Genomic DNA, 22,476 nt, shown 5'->3' on the forward strand with positions numbered 1-22,476 from the left:
TAAAGGATATCTTTGCTGGATATATTATTCTTGGCTCATGATTTCTCTCTTTCAATAGTTTGAATATTTGGTTCCACTCCCTCCTGGTTTGTAGAGTTTCTGGTGAAAAATCTGACGATAATATAATGGGCTTTTCTTTGTAAGTTACCATCTTCTGTTCCCTGGCTGTCTTGAGGATTCTTTCTTTGTTGTTGATTTTAGACTTCTTCAATACAATGTGCCTTTGAGAAGGCCTGTTGGGATTGAGGCAATTAGGTGTTCTATTTGCTTCTTGGATTCGAGGGTCCAGTTCTGTCCACAAATTTGGGAAGTTCTCATCGACAATTTGTTTGAATATATTCTCTGTTCCCTTGTCTCTTTCTTCTCCTTCTGGTATGCCCATTATTCTTATATTGCTCTTTCTGATGGAGTCAGAAAGTTCTTGTAGAGTTCTTTCATTTCTTTTAAGTCTCAAGTCTCTTTCTTCTTCTATCTGTGTCATTTCCAGGTTTCTATCTTCGATGTCACTGATTCTTTCCTCCATCTGGTCAACTCTACTACCTAAGCTGGTTATTTCATTCTTAATTTCTTCTATTGAGTTCTTAATCTCCAGAAATTCTATTTGGTTCTTTTTTAAAATTTCAATCTCTTTCGTAAAATGCTCATGCTGTTCTTTGATTGTGTTTCTGAGTTCATTTAACTGCCTATCTGTGTTTTCTTGCATCTCGTTGAGTTTTTTCAGAACTGCAATCTTGAATTCTCTGTCATTTAAGTCACATATTTCTGTATCTTTAACTGCCTTCTAGAGATTTTTCACTTTCTTTCTGAGCTGTCTTGTTGCCTTGGTTATTCATGGCAATTACTGATTTATTATTTCTCTTCCTAGACATCTACAGGAGTGGCTTCTGCAACAGGTTGATAGGAAGCGGTCTTTCTTTTGTTTTCCAGTACTTGTTGGTAGAATGTTTTATTTTTTCTCCGACTGCAGCTTATTTTTCTTCTCCCACATGGTATTGCTATGTTTTCTCTGCACTATTCCAGCTTCTCACACCATGGGGGGATTTCCTGGGAGACGGGCTTCTCCTCTGTTAATACTTCGTCTAGGTCACAGGACGCAGTGTCCCGGTGGGTATGCCGAGAGCTTTTGATGTGCCAAAGCTCTTCCTGCACCAGATTCAGAGCCTGTATGTTTCAGCGGTTCTGTTTACTCCTGCAGGGATCCGCCCAGATAGGTGGGTTCAGGGGCGGGGTGAGTTGTGAGAGGTTTCCCAGAGCAATGGTGGCGACTACCACCCCAGCCGGTCCTGCTTCCACAGCTCCCCTTTACCGGAACTAGTTGGGCTGCGAATTTGTGTCTGCGGTCCACAGTTCTCAGAACAGCAAATATTCTATTTTTTTGATCTGACACCACTACTGTTCTGTATCTAGCACCGGGCAGGTGGGGTCTGGGTGAGCTCTGGGAGGGTAGGGAGGGGGCGGCTAGTCTCAGTGCCTAAGGCTTCCGTTCTCTGCTCAGCAGTGAGGGCTTAAACCACCGTTTTCAGCCTTCTTCCCTCAGTCTTTTCTCCGAGGTCTCTGCCATGAGCGTTGGGTTCAGCCGTGTTATATGCTGCCCCCTCAGCCCTGTGGGCCATAAGCGGAGCCCTAGCAGTCCGAGTTCTTCCCTCTCCCGCAGCTGCGGTAGTTCCAGGATGCAGTGAGCTTGGAGCACTGAGCTAGGTCTGCGTCCTGTGCCCGTGCAGGTCCGTCTCGGCACTTCTCCCTTTCCTCCTCCCCCCGCTCGCACGAATCTCCCACCTGTAAGTGTTTTCGGTAGTCGGCCTCTTCGTCTTGCCTGTCTGCTTTGCAAGGAGTTATTTGTGGAGGTTTTGTTGTTCGATTCGTTGTAAATTCCAGGGGAGCTTTACAGAGGCTTGCCTCACGCCACCATTTTTCCTCCGGACCCCAACATTCATTTGATTTCTATCTTTTAAAATTTATTGAGGCTCGTTTTGTCACCTGTGATCTATCCTGGAAAATGTTCCATATGCACTTGAAAATAATATATGTTCTGCTGCTTTTTAGTGAAATGTTTTAAAATTATCTGTTAAATCTATCTGCTCTAATGTGTCATTTCAGGGTGCTACTTTGTTGATTTTCTGCCTGCTGTATCTATCCATTGATATCAGTGGGGTGTTAAATTCCCCTACTAATATTGTATTTCCACCAGTCTTTCCCTTCATGTCTGTCAATATTTGCTTTACATATTTATGTGCTCCTATGTTACATGCATAGATGTTTTAAGACTCATATCTTCTTGTTGGATTGATTTCTTTATCATTATAAAATGCCCTTCTTTGTCTCTTATTACAGTCTTTGTTTTAAAGTTTCTTTAGTCTAAGTATTGCTATCCCAGCTTTTTTTTTTTAATTTCCATTTGCATGAAATGTCTTTTGTTTTCATCCCTTTACTTTCAGTCTGTGAGTTTCTTTTATAAGCAGCACATGTATAGGTTTTGTATTTTTATTCATTCTACCATCCTATGTCTTTTGATTGGAGAATTTAGTGTATTTACATTTAATTATGATAGGTGTCTAGTTATTCCCATTTTATTTATTGTTTTTCTGGATGTTTTTGTACTTTCTCTTTGTTCCTTTCTTCTTTTATTCTTTTCTCTTGTACATTGATGACTTTCTATAGTAATTTGTTTGGATTAGTTTCTCTCTCTCTCTCTCTCTCTCTCTCTCTCTCTCTCTCTGTATCTATTATAGGTTTTTGTTCGGTAGTTAGCATGAGATTCATATAGAACAAGCTATGTTTATAGCAGGCTGTTTTAGTTGATGGTCGCTTAAATTTCAATGCATTCTAAAAGCATTGTATTTTTTACACACCTCTCCATGTTTATTTTTTGTGATTATATTTTACATCTTTTGTGTGTGTATCCCTTAATTCATTATTGTATTTACACATAGTCTTACTATGTTTGTCTTTTAACCTTCATACTAGCTTTAAAATTCTCTGATCTACTACTTTTACTAAATGTTTGCCTTTATCAGTGAGACTTTTTTCCTATATTTTCATATTCACTTTTGGCTTTTTCTTTTCCACTTAAAGAAGTCTCTGACATTTCTTGTAGTGCCAGCTAGTGGTGATGAACTCCTTTAGCTTTTGCTTATCTGAGAAACTCTTCATCTTTCCTTCAATTCTGAATAACCTTGCTGAGTAGAGTATTTTTGGCTATAGGTTTTCTCCTTTCATCACTTGTTTGCTGACAATTTGACTTATAGTTTAATGGGCTAATCCCTTGTACATGACAAGCTGCCTTTTCCTTGGTGCTTTTAAGGTTCTTTTTAACTTTTGCCATTTTAATTATGATGTGTCTTGGTGTGGGCCTCTTTGTTTTGTTTGGGACTGTCTGTTCTTCCTGGATTTGGATGTCTATTATTTCCTTCACCAGGTTAAGGACGTTTTCTGTCATTACTTCTTCAAGTGGGTTTTTTGTCCCTTTATCTCTTCTCCTTGTGGAACCCCTATGTTGTGAATGTTGGTATGCTTGATGTTGTCCCAGAGACCCCTTAAACTATCCTCATTTTTAAAAATTATTTTGTTGTTGTTTTTCTTATTGGGTCATTTCCAGTACCTTGTTTTCCAGATCACTGAGTTATTCCTCTGCATCATGTCCTCTGCCGTTAATTTCCTCTCGTTTTTTTTTTTTTTTTTAATTTCAATTGTTGTATTCTATTCTTGTTGGTTCATTTTATATTTTCTATCCTTTTGTTAAAGTTCTCACTGAGTTCATTGATTCTTCTTCCAAGTTCATTGAACATCTTTGTAAAACCATTGTTTTGAACTTTTTATCTGCTATGTTGCTTGTCTCCATTTCGTTTTTTTCCCCCTGTAGTATTGTCCTGTTGTTTTGTTTAGAACATATTCCTCTGTCCCCTCATGTTGGCTGTCTCTCTTGCTTGTTTCTATGTATTAGGTAGATTCACTACGTCTGTTGGTCTTTAAAGAGCGGCCTTATGTGTAAGGTATCCTATGAGGCGTAGTAGCACCAATCCTTCCTGGTCACCAGAACCAGGTGCTGCAGGTGTGGCTCCTGTGTGGTTGTGTGTGCCCTCCTGTTGTAGTTGGGCTGATTGCTGTGGGCACATCTGTGGGTTGGTTGACCCTCAGGATGGCTGTGTGTACTGACCATGACTACTGCTGACAAGCTGATCTGAGTGATGGACCCAGAGAGTGAGAGTAGATTTGGCAGTGCCCCAGTGCCACCTCAGGCCACCTATTACATGTGTTGTTTGTGGAGCTGCTTGGGTGGGGCTCTGGTGTGGGCCAAGGCTAGCTTCTAGAAGTCTTGGGTCTGGAGCCTCTTAGGGGTGTTGGGACTCCAGTGTGGGCCACGGATGGCTGCTGCTTACGCAAGGCTTGGGACCACTTGGTTTGAACCATGATGCAAACTGATGTATGTTTTCTTTGGTAGGTAAATCCCTTCACTAGTCACTCCATCTAGATTCTGTGTGGGCCTTCTGATGGTTTCCATGTGAGCTTGCTGCTGGGATTCTTAGGCAGGTAGATCTTGTGCCTGGGTCAGCAGGTGGGCAGACCTGGTGCTTGGGTTCACAGGGTCCTTCCTCGTGCCTGAGACTGTGGTGGTGGGTTGCAGTCCTGGATCCATGTGAGCAGGCCTGGTTCCTGCGTTTACAGGGATTGTTCAGGCACTGGGGCCACTAGGGTTGGGCTGGTAACTTAGTGTGGAGAGTCCTGACATCCGAGGACAAACTTGCAGCCTCGGAATGTGGGACTTGACCTGGTACTGTGATAGACCAGGAGCCTGGGTCCATGGAAGCCAGCTTGGTGCTAGAGGAAACTTTGGACCACAGGAATTGGCCAGTATCATGGAGCCATGGGAGCTGGCCTGAAGGTTGGTTTTGTGGGCACCCTCCTGCATTGGCGTGGGCTAGGAGGTTGGACCTGTGGGAATTCCCCTGAATCCTAGGGATGTGAGGGCCAGCCTGGTGTTATAGAAAGGTTTTTATAAACAATTTTTTGAGGTATAATTTACATACTATAAAATTTACTCATTTTATGTGTGCAGTTCAATGATTTCAAATAAACTTACTAAGTTATGCAACTATCACCTCAATCCAATTTTAGAACATTTCCATCACCCCAGTAAGATCTCTTGTGCCTATTTACACCTAATCCAGAAAGGGTTTTTTAATCTCAACTAGGCACATATATTAAAGGGGAAGCAGTATACATCTGTGAGACAAATGTGTCAAAATGGGAACTCTCCTCAAGGCGCATGAAACTATGCATATTGGTCATTGACATCATCTCATGTCCACCAAGAGTTCCTTTTTATGAGCTTTTCTCTGCTCAAATCTTGGGTGAGTATGTTTTAAGAAGGGAGGCCATTCACTGATAGGACCTTTTCACCTTCATAATTTCTCATGTAGATAGCAGTAAATAATTATTAGACAATCACAAAGCAGTTATGGGCTTGCTATATGGATAAGACAGTAGCTGAGATGTTATGGAGATTTTTGTTTTCCAATGTTCTAGGGGAAAAAAAGCCACCAGTGGTAGCATTGGAGAAGGAAAAAGGCAAGGCAAATCTGGGGTCCGAGCACAGGAACTCCAGTGAATTGGACCCAAGGTGGTACCTAAAGTCTAGCTCTTCATAACTGTGCCTGAGTGCTAATTGTCCAGTGCTATGTAGAATTATGACTTTAACCTGCCTGAGTTTAGTATGCCTATAGTATAGTTGATGTATCAGGATAGACTCTTGTATGTGAAAGGAATTCTAAATATCATCTATTTTGTCAGATTTATTTATTATTTTATACAACTGATGCCTATAGAAGGGAATAGATTTGCTTAAGGTCACACAACCTGTTAATAGCAGAGATGGGACTAGAACATTAGTCTTCTGATACACAGCCCACTATATCAAATATAAAATGGACTAGAATTAGAAGTCATGAAACAATGTCTAAAAAGGCAATTAAAAGGGCAGCTGGATGGCTCAGTTGGTTAGAGCGTGAGCTCTGAGCTACAAGGTTGACGGTTCAATTCCCACATGGGCCAGGGAGCTGTGCCCTCTACAACTACATTGAAGACAACGAGCTGCCACTGAACCCCCCCGGAGGGGCGGCCAGATGGCTGAGTTGGTTAGAGCATGTGTTCTTAACAAGGTTGCTGGTTTGACCCCTACATGGGATGGTGAGCTGCACCACCCGCAACGAGATTTAAAATGGTAACTGGACTTGGTGCTGAGCTGTGCCTTCCACAACTAAGACTGAAGGACAACTCGACTTGGAGCTGATGGGTCCTGGGAAAAACACACTGTTCCTCAATAAAGTCCTGGAAATACACTGTTCCCCTTCCCCAATAAAAAAATCTTTTAAAAAAAGGCAATTAAAAACATTGAACTGGTAAATCTACACCACTGGGCCCCATCAGACACCTACTACATAAGGCCACTCTACTAAGATCAGGTGACATAGCCCCTCTACCTAATATGTAGAAACAAACAAAAGGAAGCAGCCAAAATGGGGAGACAAAAAAACATGCCACAAATGAAACAACAGAACAAAGCTCCAGAAAAAGAACTGAAAAAAATATAGACAAACTACCAGACACAGAATTCAAAACACTGGTTATAAGGATGCTCAATGATCTCAGTGAAAACTTCAACAAAAAGATAGGAAACATAAGAATGGAGATAGAAAAACATTAAAAACAGTCAAAAATGAAGAATACAATAACTGAAATAAGGAATACATTAGAGGAAATCAACAGTGGATTAGATGAAGCAGAGGTTTGAATAAGCAATTTAGAAAATAGGGTAACAGATAACACCCAATGAAAATAGCCAAGAAAAAAAAGAATCCCCCCCCCAAAATGAGGATAGTTTAAGAGGCTTCTGGGACAACATCAAGCATACCAACATTCACATCATACGGGTATCAGAAAAAGAGAGAGCAAGGAATTGAAAACCTGCTTGAAGAAATAATGATGGAAAACTTTCATTTTGTTTTTTAATTAACATTTATTAGGATGACAATGGTTAGTGAAATTACATAGGTTTCAAGAGGACAATTCTGTAATACATCAGCTATACGTCACAATGTGTGATGGAAAACTTTCTTAACCTGGAGAAGAAAATAGACATACATGCCCAGGAAGCACACAGAGTACCAAACAAGATGAACCCAAAGAGGCCCACACCAAGACACATCATAATTAAAGTGCCAAAAGTTAAAGACAAAGAAAGAATCTTAAAAGCAGCAAGAGAAAGGCAGTTAATTACCTACAAGGGAGTCCCCATAAGACTGTCAGCTTATTTCTCAACAGGAACTTTGCAGGCCAAAAAAGATTGGCAGAAAATATTCAAAGTGATGAAAAACAAGGGCCTACAGCCAAGATCGCTCTACCCAGCAAAGCTATCATTTAGAACAGAAGGACACATATAGAGCTTCCCAGACAAGAAAAAGCTAAAGGAGTTCATCATTACCAAACCAGTATTATAAGGAATGTTAGAGGGACTTCTTTAAAATGAAAAAATATGTATAAATATAAATAAGTTGGCAATAACTTCATATCTATCATCAATTACTTTAAATGTAAATGAATTAAATGCTCCAGTCAAAAGATAGGGTGGCTGAATGGATAAGAAAACAAGACCCCTACATATGCTGTCTACAAGAGACTCACGGTTCAGATGAAAGACACAGACTGAAAGTAAAGGGTTGGAAAAAGATATTTTATAAAAATGGAAACAAGAAACGAGAAAAACAAAGGCTAGGTTAGCAATACTTATACCAGATAAAATAGACCTAAAACAAAGGCTATAACAAGAGACAAAGAAGGGCCCAGTAATCCTACTTCTGGGTATTTATCTGAAGAAACCCAACACTACTTTGATGGGACATGTGCATTCATATGTTCATTGCAGTATTATTTACAATAGCCAAGATATGGAGTCTAGCGACATTTCCCTGAACAGATGCATGGATAAAGAGGTGGTACATATATACAATGGAATATTACTCAGCCATAAAAGAATGAAATTTTGCCATATGCAGCCACCTGGATGGGCCTAGAGGGTATCATGCTGAGTGGAGTAAGTTAGGCAGAGAAAGACAAATGTCATATGAATTCACTTACCTGTGGAATCTAGAGAACAGGATGAACGAAGAAACAAAACTGAAACAAACTCACAGATGCAGGGAACATTTTGATGATTCCCAGATGGGAGGGGAGTTGGGAAATGGGTGAAAAAGGTGAAGGGATTAAGAAGTATAAATTTGTTATTTACAAAAAAGTCATGGGGATGTAGGGTATATCATAAGGGATCTAGTAAATAATATTGTAATAACTATGTGTTGTGCCAGGTGGGTACTAGATTTATTGGGGTGATCAGTTTGTAAGTTATATAAATGTTTAATGATTGTGTTGTATACCTGAAACTAATATAAAATTGTTTGTCAACTGTAATTGAAAAAAATTTAAATTATGTAAAAAAAACCCAACAACACAGGGACAAAAAAACGAGCTACAATGTATGTGCTGGGAGAGGGCTTGCCTTCAATTTGTAAGAAATGCAACATCTGTTAAGCAAGATATAGTAAAGTGCAAAAGATAAAAAAATAAAATAAAAACACCATGAACCGGTTTTTATTTTTCAAATTTCTTTGGGAAGAGATAAACATGCAATATTAAAAAGATAATTATTCCAAATAAATAAGCTTGCACAAATCCCATTTCAAAAATAGTAGGTGAATAATCTTAATTTTTATTGGTATTTAAAAATGTTTCCTATGATAGTTATACTTTAATATATGTAAATAGTACTCTTTACATTTGATGAATGTAGGTATGTGAAATATACAAGCTGCAAAACATTAACTTTTAGCAGATTAAAATGTATTCAGTTTAATTACCAATCTCAAAAGATATTTTAAATCAAGAGAATTTCCCATTTTCCTTTAAAAGCAAATTACTGTAGAGGTGGTATTTTCAACAAACCTTTAAACTGTTTGCTGCTAAGTAAACTGTTAATTAGATATTTGTTGCAGGCAAAGAAAAAGTGACAATATATAATTCTTTAGCAGGTTTTAAAATATTATTTGTGTGGCAGAAATGTCTTGACAGATAACAATTTATTACATTAAAACTTCCATTATCAGTAATCTCTAATTAAAATAAAAGTATGAAGTAGATATAATTTGTAGACTGTGGATTAATATTACATCACAATTTACTTTTGAAGAAAACTAATTTGTTTTCCATATTTTAAACCATACCTCAATCTCTAAATTGAACAACAACCACCTTAGTAAATATTCTTTAACATGCCACATAGTACAATACCCAATGAAAGATAATGTCATTGGATATACTAGAATTATTAGCACACATAAAAATCGACACTTTTATGTTGAATTTGATTTTCAGTTTTGAAACACAAAGAGTAAACTCTGAATTAGGAGATAATATTTAAACATTTTTAATGAAGGTAAGAAACAGTGTTTTGGAATGAGTCATGTCTCCCTAGCAAGATTGCTAAAACAGCTCCTGGAGGATGGATTGTGGGACTAAAGAAGAGATACTTCATTTGTAACTAGAAATGGATGTGAACTCATCAATTTTGATAAGAAATCACTTTAATATGCCATGTAAAAATGAGTCATCATATGTGTAATGTTTAATCAATCTAACTAGAGCGTAACTAACACTGGGTATATTTTAAAGAGCTAAGAATGGTATAAAATGGCTCCCCACATCCCTATTTCTACTTCCAAAATGCCATAAATTACTACTTCCTCACTATCAAAGTAATCAGGGCACAAGCCAAACACCTAAATATGTTACTTTGAAAACAATTACAGTACAGAAGGTTGGTAGGTACTTTTTTATTATTTCACATAAGTTGACATGTAGAATTATTTTTCCCACTTTGTTCTAAATAAAATTCTAAAGTACTGTTATTCTCTCAAAATTCTAAAAAGTTTAAAAAGTAATCATTTGAAAAATTAAAGCAGGGAATAGTTATCATGAGAGGTTTTAGATAGTTTTACCTAACAGTAAAAGTGTTTTGTTGCTAAAATTCTCAAATTTAAAATAGACCTATTTTCTACAAAAATCTTTTCTAAATGTAAGGATTTCTACCAAATGATATTTATTTTTAAGTAAGAACTGAGATGTATCTAGCAATTTCTATATTTGATGTAATTTGTTTTAGAACTTCCTAAAAACATGAAAATGCATAAAAATGGATTAGGTGATTAGGAAGTATTGAATTGTGACAGCACACAGAATGGCAATTAGTACAAATCCTATCATAAGGATTAGAATAAATGTATCAACGCTCATCTCTATCCTGGGCTTCTCATTTTTACCTTCACTAGGACGGCTTCCCCCTTTTATTCCACTGCTTTTGCTAGTCCCTGACTGTTGCCTATGAGTTGAGAAAAGAGCCTTGGGACTATATTGTCCCCAGACCTCTTGTAACCCAGCAGAATTCTGATATTGGCGTCCAGCGCAGACCTTGAAGTGATAATGTGCATTTGTGAGAAAGTTGGAAAAGGAGAACGAAGTGTCTGGTCCTTTGTAAATCTAAAGGAAAAGGAATCAAAATGAAAATTATATTTTCTCGCCAAATAAAATAACATGGTATGGTTTTCAATAATAGGAAAAATATGAAATAATCCCTTCATTTCATGAATATCTTCATACAAAAAATAAAAGTTTAGTCTTATAGTTTCTAATGTCTTGAGAGGACCCAGCACTGCTTAGGTAATTTTGTTCAATGTAGGAAATGATAAAGACTTATGATTGTTAAAGTTTAATTGTGTTTGGAATGAGTTGTGCATGTGATCAGTGGAAGCTAACAGTACCAAATCAATCAATAGTGATAAGTTAATTCAATGAATAAGCTAACTGTCCCCAAATAAGTATTACATACATAAAATTCTAATGACCAGATAGGACTTTTGGATAAGATTTAGTTACTTTAAACATCCTAAAATAATATTTTACTCCTTGACAAGACCTCAATCCCAAGCAGGATATGAAACTATATAATTTTTAAGACCAAATTTGCAAAAATTTACCAGGTCAGTTCGTTTTTCACTGATGAGTTGAAGATTATAAACAATGGGATCTCCTTTTATTGGCTCCAAAGACTCCCATTTGACCTCACAAATATTGTTATTCGCCTGATGTAATTTAGGTGCTAGAAAAAAAGAGAATTTCAGTTTAGAGGGTTCCATTTTTCCTAGATCATCTTGAATACATTGAAATCTCTCTTAAAAGGCAGCCCATGTATACATAATTTAAGAAATATACAGTTATAGTTCTTATTGTAAAGCATTTTGCCATACCAACTTAATGATTGTAATAAAGACTTTAAGTACTTAAAACTATCAATTAATAATATATTTTTTTCTTTTTCCAGTAAGACTTTACTACAATTTTTATTATTGTTGTTTAATCCTTACTGGTATAATCTCTTGCATTGTATTTATATGGTGCATCATATATTTGGAAGCATTTGTACATTCATTAATAATTTTATTTTGGGATGAAAGCAACTGTGCAAATAAAGTAGGCCAGGATCTTTATTTCATGTTATTAATCTCTCTACATTTCAGGAAAATGGGGCTTAAATCTATAAAAAAAGAGAAAGACATTATTGTGGTCTAAGCCATATTTAATTCCAATATGTTCCAGTTAGCTTTATACTAAACACAAATGATTTCAAAATAGTGATTGGACTCATGTGGACGGACTGGAACAACTGAATTTGATAACTGGAAAAAAATTCTCAAAAATCAAGCTTTCATGACTGTAAATAGGCCTTATTATGTATTACATATAGCACTTTATTTTGTTATTCAAATAAGGAGAGAAATTCAGAGTTTCAGAAATTACCAAATAGGTACTAATTATCAAATATGAAGCTACAAGTTTGTACTAAATATGTACCAAATACTAAGTTTACATAGTCTTATTTTTCAGCTTTAATCAGTATAATCACACCTATCAGTTGGTGAGTTTTTTGTACTAATCTATTTGAGAAAACATAAGATATAGCAAGGAATGAATATATTGGCAAAGTGGAAGAAGTACAATGGGAATAAGAAGCCTACAGTTCTAATCTTGGCTCTGCCACTGGCTCATGGTGTCCTTTAGCTAAGTTTCTTACCATTTTGGAGACTTCTTCCTCTTAAAAAATGGTGATAGAGTGATTGGCTGAATTAGTTGATCTCAAAGATAAGTTTTAAAGCCGGTCATCAAAATGGTGGCACAAGGTGAGCCTCTGTAAAGCTCTTCTGGAATTTACAACTAATCGAACAAAAATAACTCCCCAAAGGACTCCCTGCAAAGCAGACAGACAAGACGAAGAGGCCCACTACTGAATTCACCTAGAAGTGGGCGAATCGCATGAGCGGGGAGGAGGGAAGGGAGAAGTGCAGAGACAGAGCCGCGCGGGCGCAGAACGCAGACCTAGCTCAGTGCTCCCAGCTCGCTGCATCCCGGAATTACCGCAGCTGCGGGAGAGGGAAGAACTCGGACTACTAGGGCTCCGTTTATGGCCCATAGGGCTGAGGGGGTAGCAAATAACACAGCTGAACCCAACGCTCACAGCAGAGACCTCGGAGAAAAGACTGAGGGAAGAAGGCTGAAAACGGTGGTTTAAGACCTCACTACTGAGAAGAGAATGGAAGCCTTAGGCACTGAGACTAGCTGCCCCCTCCCTACCCTCCCAGGGCTCGCCCCGCCCCCATCTGCCTGGGGCTAGAAGCTGAACAGTAGCAGTGTCAGATCAAAAGAACAGAATATTTGCTGTTCTGAGAACTATGGATCACAGACACAGATTCACAGCCCAACTAGTTCCGGCAAAGAGGAGGGAGCTGTGGAAGCAGGACTGGCTGTGGTGGTGGTTGCTGCCATTGCTCTGGGCCACCTCTCACAATTCATCCTGCACCTGGCCCCACCTATCTGGCCAGATCCCTGCAGGAGTAAACAGAACCGCTGAAATATACGGGCTCTGAATCTGGTGCAGGAAGAGCTTTGGCACATCAAAAGATCTCCGCATACCCACACGGACACCGTGCCCTGTCACCCAGGTGAACTATTAACAGAGGAGGACCCCGTCTACCAGGGAATTCCCCACAGTGTGTGAGAGGCTGGAATACTGCAGAGAAAACATAGCACTACTGTGTGAGACTGAAAAAAAAGGCTGCAGTCTGAGAGAAAATAAAACATTCTACCAACAAGTAGGAAAACAAAAGACAGACCTCTTCCTATCAACATGTTGCAGAAGCCACTCCTGTAGATGTCTAGGAAGAGAAATAATAAATCAGTAATTGCCATGAATAACCAAGGCAACAAGACAGCTCAGAAAGAAAGTTAAAAGTCTACAGAAAAGGAATTTAAAGATATGGAAATATGTGACTTAAATGACAGAGAATTCAAGATTGCAGTTCTGAAAAAACTCAACGACATGCAAGAAAACACAGACAGGCAGTTTAATGAACTCAATACACAATCAAAGAACAACATGAGCATTTTACGAAAGAGATTGAAATTTAAATGAAGAACCAAATAGAGTTGATGGAGATTAACTACTCAGTAGAACAAATTAAGAATGAAATAGCCAGCTTAGGTAGTAGAGTTGACCAGATGGAGCAAAGAACCAGTGACATCGAAGATAGAAACCTGGAAATGACACAGATGGAAGAAGAAAGAGACTTGAGACTTAAAAGAAATGAAAGAACTCTACAAGAACTTTCTGACTCCATCAGAAAGAGCAATATAAGAATAATGGGCATACCAGAAGGAGAAGAGAGAAGGGAACAGAGAATATATTCAAACAAATTGTCGATGAGAACTTCCCAAACTTGTGGACAGAACTGGATCCTCGAATCCAAGAAGCAAATAGAACACCTAATTACCTCAATCCCAACAGGCCTTCTCCAAGGCACATTGTACTGAAGCTGTCTAAAATCAACGACAAAGAAAGAATCCTCAAGGCAGCTAGGGAAAAGAAGACGGTAACCTACAAAGGAAAGCCAATTAGATTAGCATCATATTTTTCAGCAGAAACTCTACAAGCCAGGAGGGACTGGAACCAAATATTCAAACTATTGAAAGAGAGAAATCATGAGCCAGGAGTATTATATCCAGCAAAGACATCCTTTAGATATGAAGGAGGAATAAAGACCTTTCAAGACATACAGAAGCTGAGGGAATTTTCTAATACAAGACATGCACTACAAGAAATACTAAAGGAGGCTATTCGACCACCATCAACAGGGACAATTTGTGGCAACCAAAACATAAAAAGGGGGAGAGTAAAGGCCTGAACCGGAATACGGGAATGGAGAAAGTAAGCGTGCTGAAGAAAATGGAATACTCTAAATATCAAACTTTCTTTTACATAAACTTAAGGGTAACCACTCAAAAAAAATCCAGAACTGAAATATATACTGTAATAAAAGAAGAAACAGAGGGAAACATCATAGAATACCACCACACAGAAATAATAGACAACAACAAAAAGGCAAAGAAACAATGGAGACACAGCCTTACCAGAAAACTAAAGATAGAATGACAGGAAATCCTCACATATCAATAATCACCCTAAATGTAAATGGACTGAACTCACCAATAAAAAGGCACAGAGTAGCAGATTGGATCAAAAAATAAACCCAACCATATGCTGTCTCCAAGAGAAACATCTCAGCTACAAGGACAAGCATACACTCAGAGTGGAAGGGTGGAAATTGACACTCCAAGCAAATGGTACCCAGAGAAAATTAGATGTAGCAATAATGATATCAGATGAAACAGACTTCAGGGTGAAAAAGATAACAAGAGACAAAGATGGACATTTCATAATGGTAAAGGGGACTATACAACAAGAAGACATAACAGTCATCAATATTTATGTCCCCTATCAGGGAGCACCGAAATATACCAAGCAACTACTAACAGAACTAAAGGGAGAAATTGACCAAAACACAATTATACTAGGGGACTTAAATACATCATTGACAGCTATGGATAGATCATCCAAACAGAAAATAAATAACGAAATAGCAGCCCTAAATGATACATTAGATGAAATGGACATAATTGACATATATAGAGCACTTCATCCTAAAACATCAGACTATACATTCTTTTCTAGTGTACATGGAACATTCTCAAGGATAGATCATATATTGGGACATAAAATCAGCCTCAAAAAATTTAAAAAGATTGAAATCATACCAAGCATATTCTCTGATCACAAGGCTTTGAAATTGGATATCAACTGCAAAAAGAAAGCAGGAAAAAACACAAATACATGGAGATTAAACAACATACTTTTAAACAATGACTGGGTCAAAGAAGAAATTAGAGGAGAGATCAAAAGATACATAGAAACAAATGACAATGAAAATACATCCTACCAAAATTTTTGGGATGCAGCAAAAGCAGTTTTAAGAGGGAAATTTATATCATTACAGGCCTATCTCAAGAAACAAGAAATATCCCAAATAAATAACCTCATGTTACACCTTAAAGAACTAGAAAAGAAGAACAAGTGAAACCCAAGGTCAGCAGAAGAAAGGAAATAACAAAAATCAGAGCAGAACTAAATGAAATAGAGAACAAAAAGACAATACAAAAAATTAATGTGACAAAGAGCTGGTTCTTTGAAAAGATTAACAAAATTGACAAACCCTTGGCTACACTCACTAAGATAAAAAGAGAGAAGACACTAATTAACAAAATCAGAAATGAAAAAGGGGAAATTATCACGGACACCACAGAAATACAAAGGATCATCCAAGAATACTAAGAAGCACTATATGCCATGAAATTCAATAACCTAAAAGAAGTGGACAAGTTCTTAGAAACATATAGCCTTCTGAGGATGAACCATGAAGAACTGGAAAATCTAAACAGACCAGTCAACAGTAATGAAATTGAATCAGTCATCCAAAACCTTCCCAAAAGCAAAAGCCTGGGACCAGATGGCTTCACTAATGAATTCTACCAAACCTTCAAAGAGGATCTAATAGCAATCCTGCTCAAACTCTTGCAAAAAATTGAAGAAGAGACAGTACTCCCTAACTCATTTTATGAGGCCAACATTACCCTGATACCAAAACCTGGTAAGGACAACACAAAAAAACTACAGTCCAATATCTCTGATGAATACAGATGCAAAAATCCTAAACAAAATTCTAGCAAATCGAATACAACAATGCATTAAAAAGATTATTCATCACGACCAAATGGGGTTCATGCCAGGGCACAAGGATGGTTCAACATCCGCAAATCCATCAATGTGATAAATCACATAAACAAAATAAAGGACAAAAATCATATGATTATATCAATTGATGCAGAAAAAGCATTTGACAAGATACAACATCCATTTATGATTAAAACACTTAATAAAATAGGTATAGAAGGAAAATACCTTAACATAATAAAGGCCATATATGACAAGCCCTCAGCTAATCTCATAATTAATGGTGAAAAACTGAAGCCCTTTGCTCTACGTTCAGGAACACGACAGGGCTGTCCCCTATCACCTCTGCTTTTCAACATAGTGTTGGAAGTCCTTGCCAGAGCAATCAGGCAAGAGAAAGAAATAAAAGGCATCTGAATTGGGAATGAAGAAGTTAAATTATCACTCTTTGCAGATGACATGATGCTATATATAGAAAACCCTAAAGATTCCACCAAAAAGCTATTAGAAACAATCAACGAATACAGTAAAGTTGCTGGCTACAAAATCAACGTACAAAAGTCCATTGCATTCCTATATACTAACAATGAAATCTCAGAAAAAGAAATGCAAGAACAATTCCTTTTGCAATTGCAGCAAAAAGAATAAAATACCTAGGAATAAACTTAACCAAGGATGTGAAAGACCTATATGCTGAAAAGTATAAGACATTTTTAAAGAAATTGAAGACATCAAGAAATGGACAGACATTCCGTGCTCATGGGTTGGAAGAATCAGCATAGTTAAAATGGCCATATTATTCAAAGCAATATACAGATTTAATGAAATCCCCATCAAAATCCCAATGGCATTTTTTAAAGAAATAGAATAAAAAATCATCAGATTTGTTTGGAACCACAAAAGACCCCAAATAGCCAAAGCAATCTTAAGAAAAAAGAACAATACTAGAGGTATCACACTCCCTGACTTTAGCTTGTACTACAGGGCTAAAAAAAAAAAAAAAAAAAAAAAAAAAGGTATGTTTTAAAATATTATGTTTTTGGAAGTCTGATTAATTCTACATTGCCTTTTAAATCCATAATTAAGTACTAGTTTCTTTTGGTATCGTATTGTTGACTATTGAAAGTAAACTTTATTGTGGAGTTTTATATATGAGCTATTGGAACACAAATTAGTGCAACCTTTATTGTCATGGCTTATAACACTTACCTTTAAGTGTGGCTGGTGGGGTTTTTGTTGTAGTGAAAGTGTAGATAACAGACAGTGGTCCCTTACCAGCTTCATTACATGCCTGGATTTTAAATTCATACTGAGTATATTCACTCAGTCTTTGCACTTTGTGAGTCTGACAAGGTCCATGGTAAATGACAGAAAATCTGGGATTTGGAATCAAGATGGGAGAAGCATTATTAATTATTATTATTATTATTATTATTATTATTATTATTTAAGGAGGGTGCAGCTCACAGTGGCCCATGCAGGGATTGCACCAGCAACCTTGGTGCTACCAGCACCATACTCTAACCAACAGAGTTAACCAGCCACCCTGAGAAGCAATATTATTAATCAGCAGTCATACAGGTAAAAATAACTCTATATAACTGACTTAAAACTGGTTTTAAAACCTCAATAAGGCCTAAGTGAATCAACTTGAAGCCAGATAGGTAAAATACAAAAGAAAAATTCTTTGTAAATATCATAACGGCAAGGTGCTGGCTTTCATATTTCTTTGGTTACTTCTATCCTCTTGTATTAATAATATGTTGTATAAAGGAGGAAGTGTTTTGGAAGAGGCGGAACAGACAGCTAAATTATCAGTAGGAACTGAAGAAAGTATATCTAACACAATAATGAGCTGCTTTCATATCTATTAGTTCATTGAAACCACTGGGATTGAAGGATTAAGGTAGGCAATTTTAAAACATTTGTATTATAATTATAATATATGTTAAATAGTAAAAATAATTTACCTGCCAGATTGATCTCCCATTAACAAATTATAGCTTCTAATGTTGGAAAGTGACCCTTTTCTTGAAGAGTTACCCCACTTCAGTTTGAGGCTGTGGTGTCCATAGACCACACAGTCAAGATACGGAGGCTCAGGTGGTGGTGGCTTGGTTTTGATTCTTATTGATTGGCTAAAAGGGCTTAGTCCATAATGATTGATAGCTTGAATTCTGATTCTAGTGGTAAAAAAAAAAATAAACTATATTAATTTAGATTTAGAAAAGAAAATAAATTTCTACATTTAAGCTAGCCCCTAGTAAGCCTATGTAGGATATTGACCATCATATTATACCAATTATTAGAGACACCTTTTTGAAACAAAAATCTTGAATTTGCATAATTACTATTGATAGTTCTTGATGAGGAGAAACTGGCTCTTAGTGATGCCAAATTTTTCTAAAACAGTAAAACTATCTTCCAAAATAAATATTATGTGGGCTATATAAAACGTACAAATGTCGATTTGCTCAAATTCTCAAAAAGCTTTTCATCTACTCAAAGGAAGATATAAGTGACTTACTTGTATGTGGTATCAGGATGTAGATTTTTCAGAAGACACTCTGTTACTCTATCAACAGTCAAAATTTTTCTGTCTCCATATTCAATGCGATATCCAGTGATTGGAGAGCCATGGCAGTTTGGCTCCTTCCATTGAACAGCAATGCAAGATGATGCCAATTTGGCAGGAACTTTGTTTTCAACTTCATGTAATATTGGTACTACTGCTGGTACAGTTCCTGGTGTGGTTACTGTGCCAGTTCCTCCAAACATTCCAACTCCAACTATATTTACAGCCTGGAAAAGTATACTGTGTTAGAGATTCATTACTTTGTTTTTGTGCATAAACAATTTTGCTGCAAAAAAAACAAAACACAATTTCTTAAACTCAAATTCTAACAACATTATCCTTTAAAAATATTGAGATATGGCCAGCCCGGTGGCTCAGGTGGTTGGAGCTCCATGCTCCTAATGCCAAAGGCTGCCGGTTTGATTCCCACATGGGCCAGTGGGCTCTCAACTACAAGGTTGTCAGTTCGATTCCTTGACTCCCACAAGGGATGATGGACTCTGCACCCTGTAATTAAGATTGAACACGGCACCTTGAGCTGAGCTGCCACTGAGTTCCCAGATGGCTCAGTTGGTTGGAGCGCGTCCTCTCAACCACAAGGTTGTCGGTTCGACTCCCGCAGGGGATGGTGCAACTAACAACGGCAATTGGACCTGGAGCTGAGCTGTGCCCTCCACAACTAAGATTGTAAAGGACAACAACTTGACTTGGAAAAAGTCCCGGAAGTACACACTGTTCCCCAATAAAGTCCTGTTCCCCTTCCCCAATAAAATCTTAAAAACAAAAAGAATGCTTAAAAATATGTTCAGATACAATCAACACATAGCATTATATAAATTTAAGGTGTCAAACATGTTGAAGTGCTACATGTATACTTTGCTATGTGAAACAATACGGTTCTAAAATGCTGACATACACACTGAATCTTTAGGTTGCATATTTAGGAAGATGAAGAGTCCAAATATGGGAAAATAAGTGAAGAGAGCTAATATGGACACTTAAGGAAAAATATACTCAAACCAGTTCATTATTGACCCCACCAAATTTTCTGCCTTTTCTTCATATTGTAGTTTCTATCTCTGTTGGTGGTAGCCCAAAGATCACATCCATTCACCAAGTTTCACTGTTTTATAAAAAAACTTTTGAGATCAGTCATGTCACATGTGCTCTTCACCCACTTTCCCCCAAAGGTAGCATTTTGTATAACTACATTAAAATATTGCAATTGGGAAATTGACATTGATAAAAATCTGTTGACATTCATATTTCACCGGTTTTACATGCATTCATTTGTGTATTAAGTTCTACAGTTTTATAACATGTGTAGTAGCTTCATGTGACCAACATAGTTAAGATACAGAAGTTCCATTACAAGAATTCCTTGTGCTACCCTTTTATAGTCATAGCACCTTCTCCCTCCCACCTTTTTCTAATTCCTGGCAATCAGTAATTTGTTTTTCATCACTATAATTTTTTCATATCAAGAATATTATATAAATGGAATAATGCAGTATGTAAATTTTCCAGATAGGGTTTTTTCAGTCAGCATATATATCCTTAATTCTCCTGAGACCCATCAAAGTTGTGCATTTGGATAGTTTGTTTCTTTTTATTGCTGTATAGTGTACCATGGTATGGCTATACATTTTTTTTTAACCATTTCACTGTTGAAGGATATCTGAACTGTTTCTATTTTTTGGCTCTTACAAATAAAGGTGTTATGAACATCCACATACAGGTTTTTATTGTGGACATAAATTTTCATTTCTCTGGGATAAGTGCCCAAGAGTGCTGGGCATATATTAAGTACATGTTTAGTTTTGTAAGAAAATGCCACTCTTTTCCAGAGTGAATGTAATTCTCACCAGAAATGTATGCGTAATACAGTTTCTCCCCATCTTTGCTAGCATTTACTGTTATCACTGTTTCTTATTTTAGTCATTCTGATCGGTGTGTGATGGTATCTTATCACCTGTTTCCTTAATGGTTAGTGATGTTGAAGATCTTTTCATGTGCTTATTTGCCATCTGTATGCCCTCTTTTGTGAGTTGTCTGTTCATGTCTTTTGCCCATCTTCTAACTGGGTTGTTTGGATTTTTAACTGTTGAGTTTTGAGTCCTTTACACATTCTAAATATTAGTCCTTTGTCAGATATGTGTTTTGTAAAGATTCTTTCCCAGTCTGTAGCTTGTCTTTTCATCTTCTCCACAGGGTCTTATGCATAGTGAAGGTTTCTAAATTTGAGGTCAAATTTATTAATTTTTCATTTTATGGCTTGTGTTTTGGTATCAAGTCTAAGAACTCTGCCTAGCCTTGATCCTGAAGAATTTCTACAGTAATTTTTTTCCTAAAAGCTTTATAGTTTTGTTTTACTTTTCAGTTTTCTATAGTCCATTTTGAGTTTTTATCTGAGGTGTAAAGCTTCTTGACTTTAAGTTCTTTGCCTATAGATATCCAGTTTCTCCATCATAATTTGCATCTTGTCAAAAATTAGTTGAACATATTTGTATGGGTTCATTTCTGGGTTCTTTATTCTGTTCTATTGACTTATGTGTTTGTCCCTCCATTAATACTACACTGTCTTGATTACTGTAGTTACTATAGTAAGATCTACCATTAGAGTGATTTCCTCCACTTTATTTTTCTCTTTCGAGATTGATTTATCTATTGTAGGTCCTGTGACTTTTCATTATAAATTTTAGAACTAGATTGCGTGTATCTGTGGTCAATTGATATGATCATATGATTTTTCTTCTCCAGCCTGTTTGTATAGATTATATTGGTTGATTTTCCAATTTTGAACGAGGCTTGCATACCTGGAATAAATCCCACTTGGTCATCTTGGACATGGTGTATAATTCTTTTTATATACAATGCTGGAATGGATATACCAACATTTTGTTGATTTTTTTTTTTTTTTGCATCTAAATCAATCAGTTACTGCACTGCAGTTTTCTTTTTCTTTCTTATGTTTTTTTTTGCTTTTTTTTTTACCATCTTTGATTTTGGTTTTAGGGTAATACTGGTCTCATAAAATGAATTGGGAGCTCTCTCATCTATTTTCTGGAAGAGATTATTTCAAATTGGTGTTAATTTTTCTTTACATGCTTTGTGGAATACTCCAGTGAAATCATTCTGAGCCTGGAGACTTTTTTTTCTTTTTTTAATTTATGAATTCAATTTATTTGATGACTATAGGATTATTCAGATGGTCCATTTCATCTTGGCTGAGTCTTAGTAGTTTGTGGTTTCCAAGGAATTGGTCCATTTCTTCTATCTTATTGCATTTATGAGTATAAAGTTGTTCATTATATTCTTTTATTAGCCTTTTAATGATGAAGTCAGTCTATAGTGATATCCCATGTTTTATTCCTGATGTTAGTAATTTGTATGTACTCTCTTTTTATCGTTGTCAGTCTTGCAAGTGGTTTATCAATTTCATTGTTTTCAAAGACTAGCTTTTTGTTTCATTGATTTTGTTTATTGTTCTATTTTCAATTTCATTGATTTCTGCTTGTGCCATTTTATTTCCTTCCTTATGCTTGCTTTGGGTTCTTTTTGCTCTTCTATCTACTAATTGAGGTAAGGGCTTAGGTTATTGATTTTAGTCTTTTTCTTTTCCAATATAAGCATATAGTGCTGTAACTTTATCACACAGAACTGATTTAGGTGCATCCCACGT

General features: G+C 36.7%; 1 protein-coding gene across 1 annotated transcript in view; it reads right to left on the reverse strand.

Moving 5' to 3' along the window:
* Positions 1–10,033: 10,033 nt before the first annotated feature.
* Positions 10,034–22,476, reverse strand: part of LOC109435610 (fibronectin type III domain containing protein 3C1) — a gene marked incomplete at its 5' end in the record, with an annotated part of 48,421 nt that continues 35,978 nt past the window's right edge. Inside the window, 5 exon segments of the mRNA XM_019713590.2 lie at positions 10,034–10,581; positions 11,079–11,200; positions 17,429–17,595; positions 18,190–18,402; positions 18,747–19,021. Coding sequence (XP_019569149.2) covers positions 10,243–10,581; positions 11,079–11,200; positions 17,429–17,595; positions 18,190–18,402; positions 18,747–19,021 — 1,116 coding nt within the window.

Source organism: Rhinolophus sinicus, chromosome X (genome assembly GCF_036562045.2).
Source record: "Rhinolophus sinicus isolate RSC01 chromosome X, ASM3656204v1, whole genome shotgun sequence".
NCBI lineage: Eukaryota > Metazoa > Chordata > Mammalia > Chiroptera > Rhinolophidae > Rhinolophus > Rhinolophus sinicus.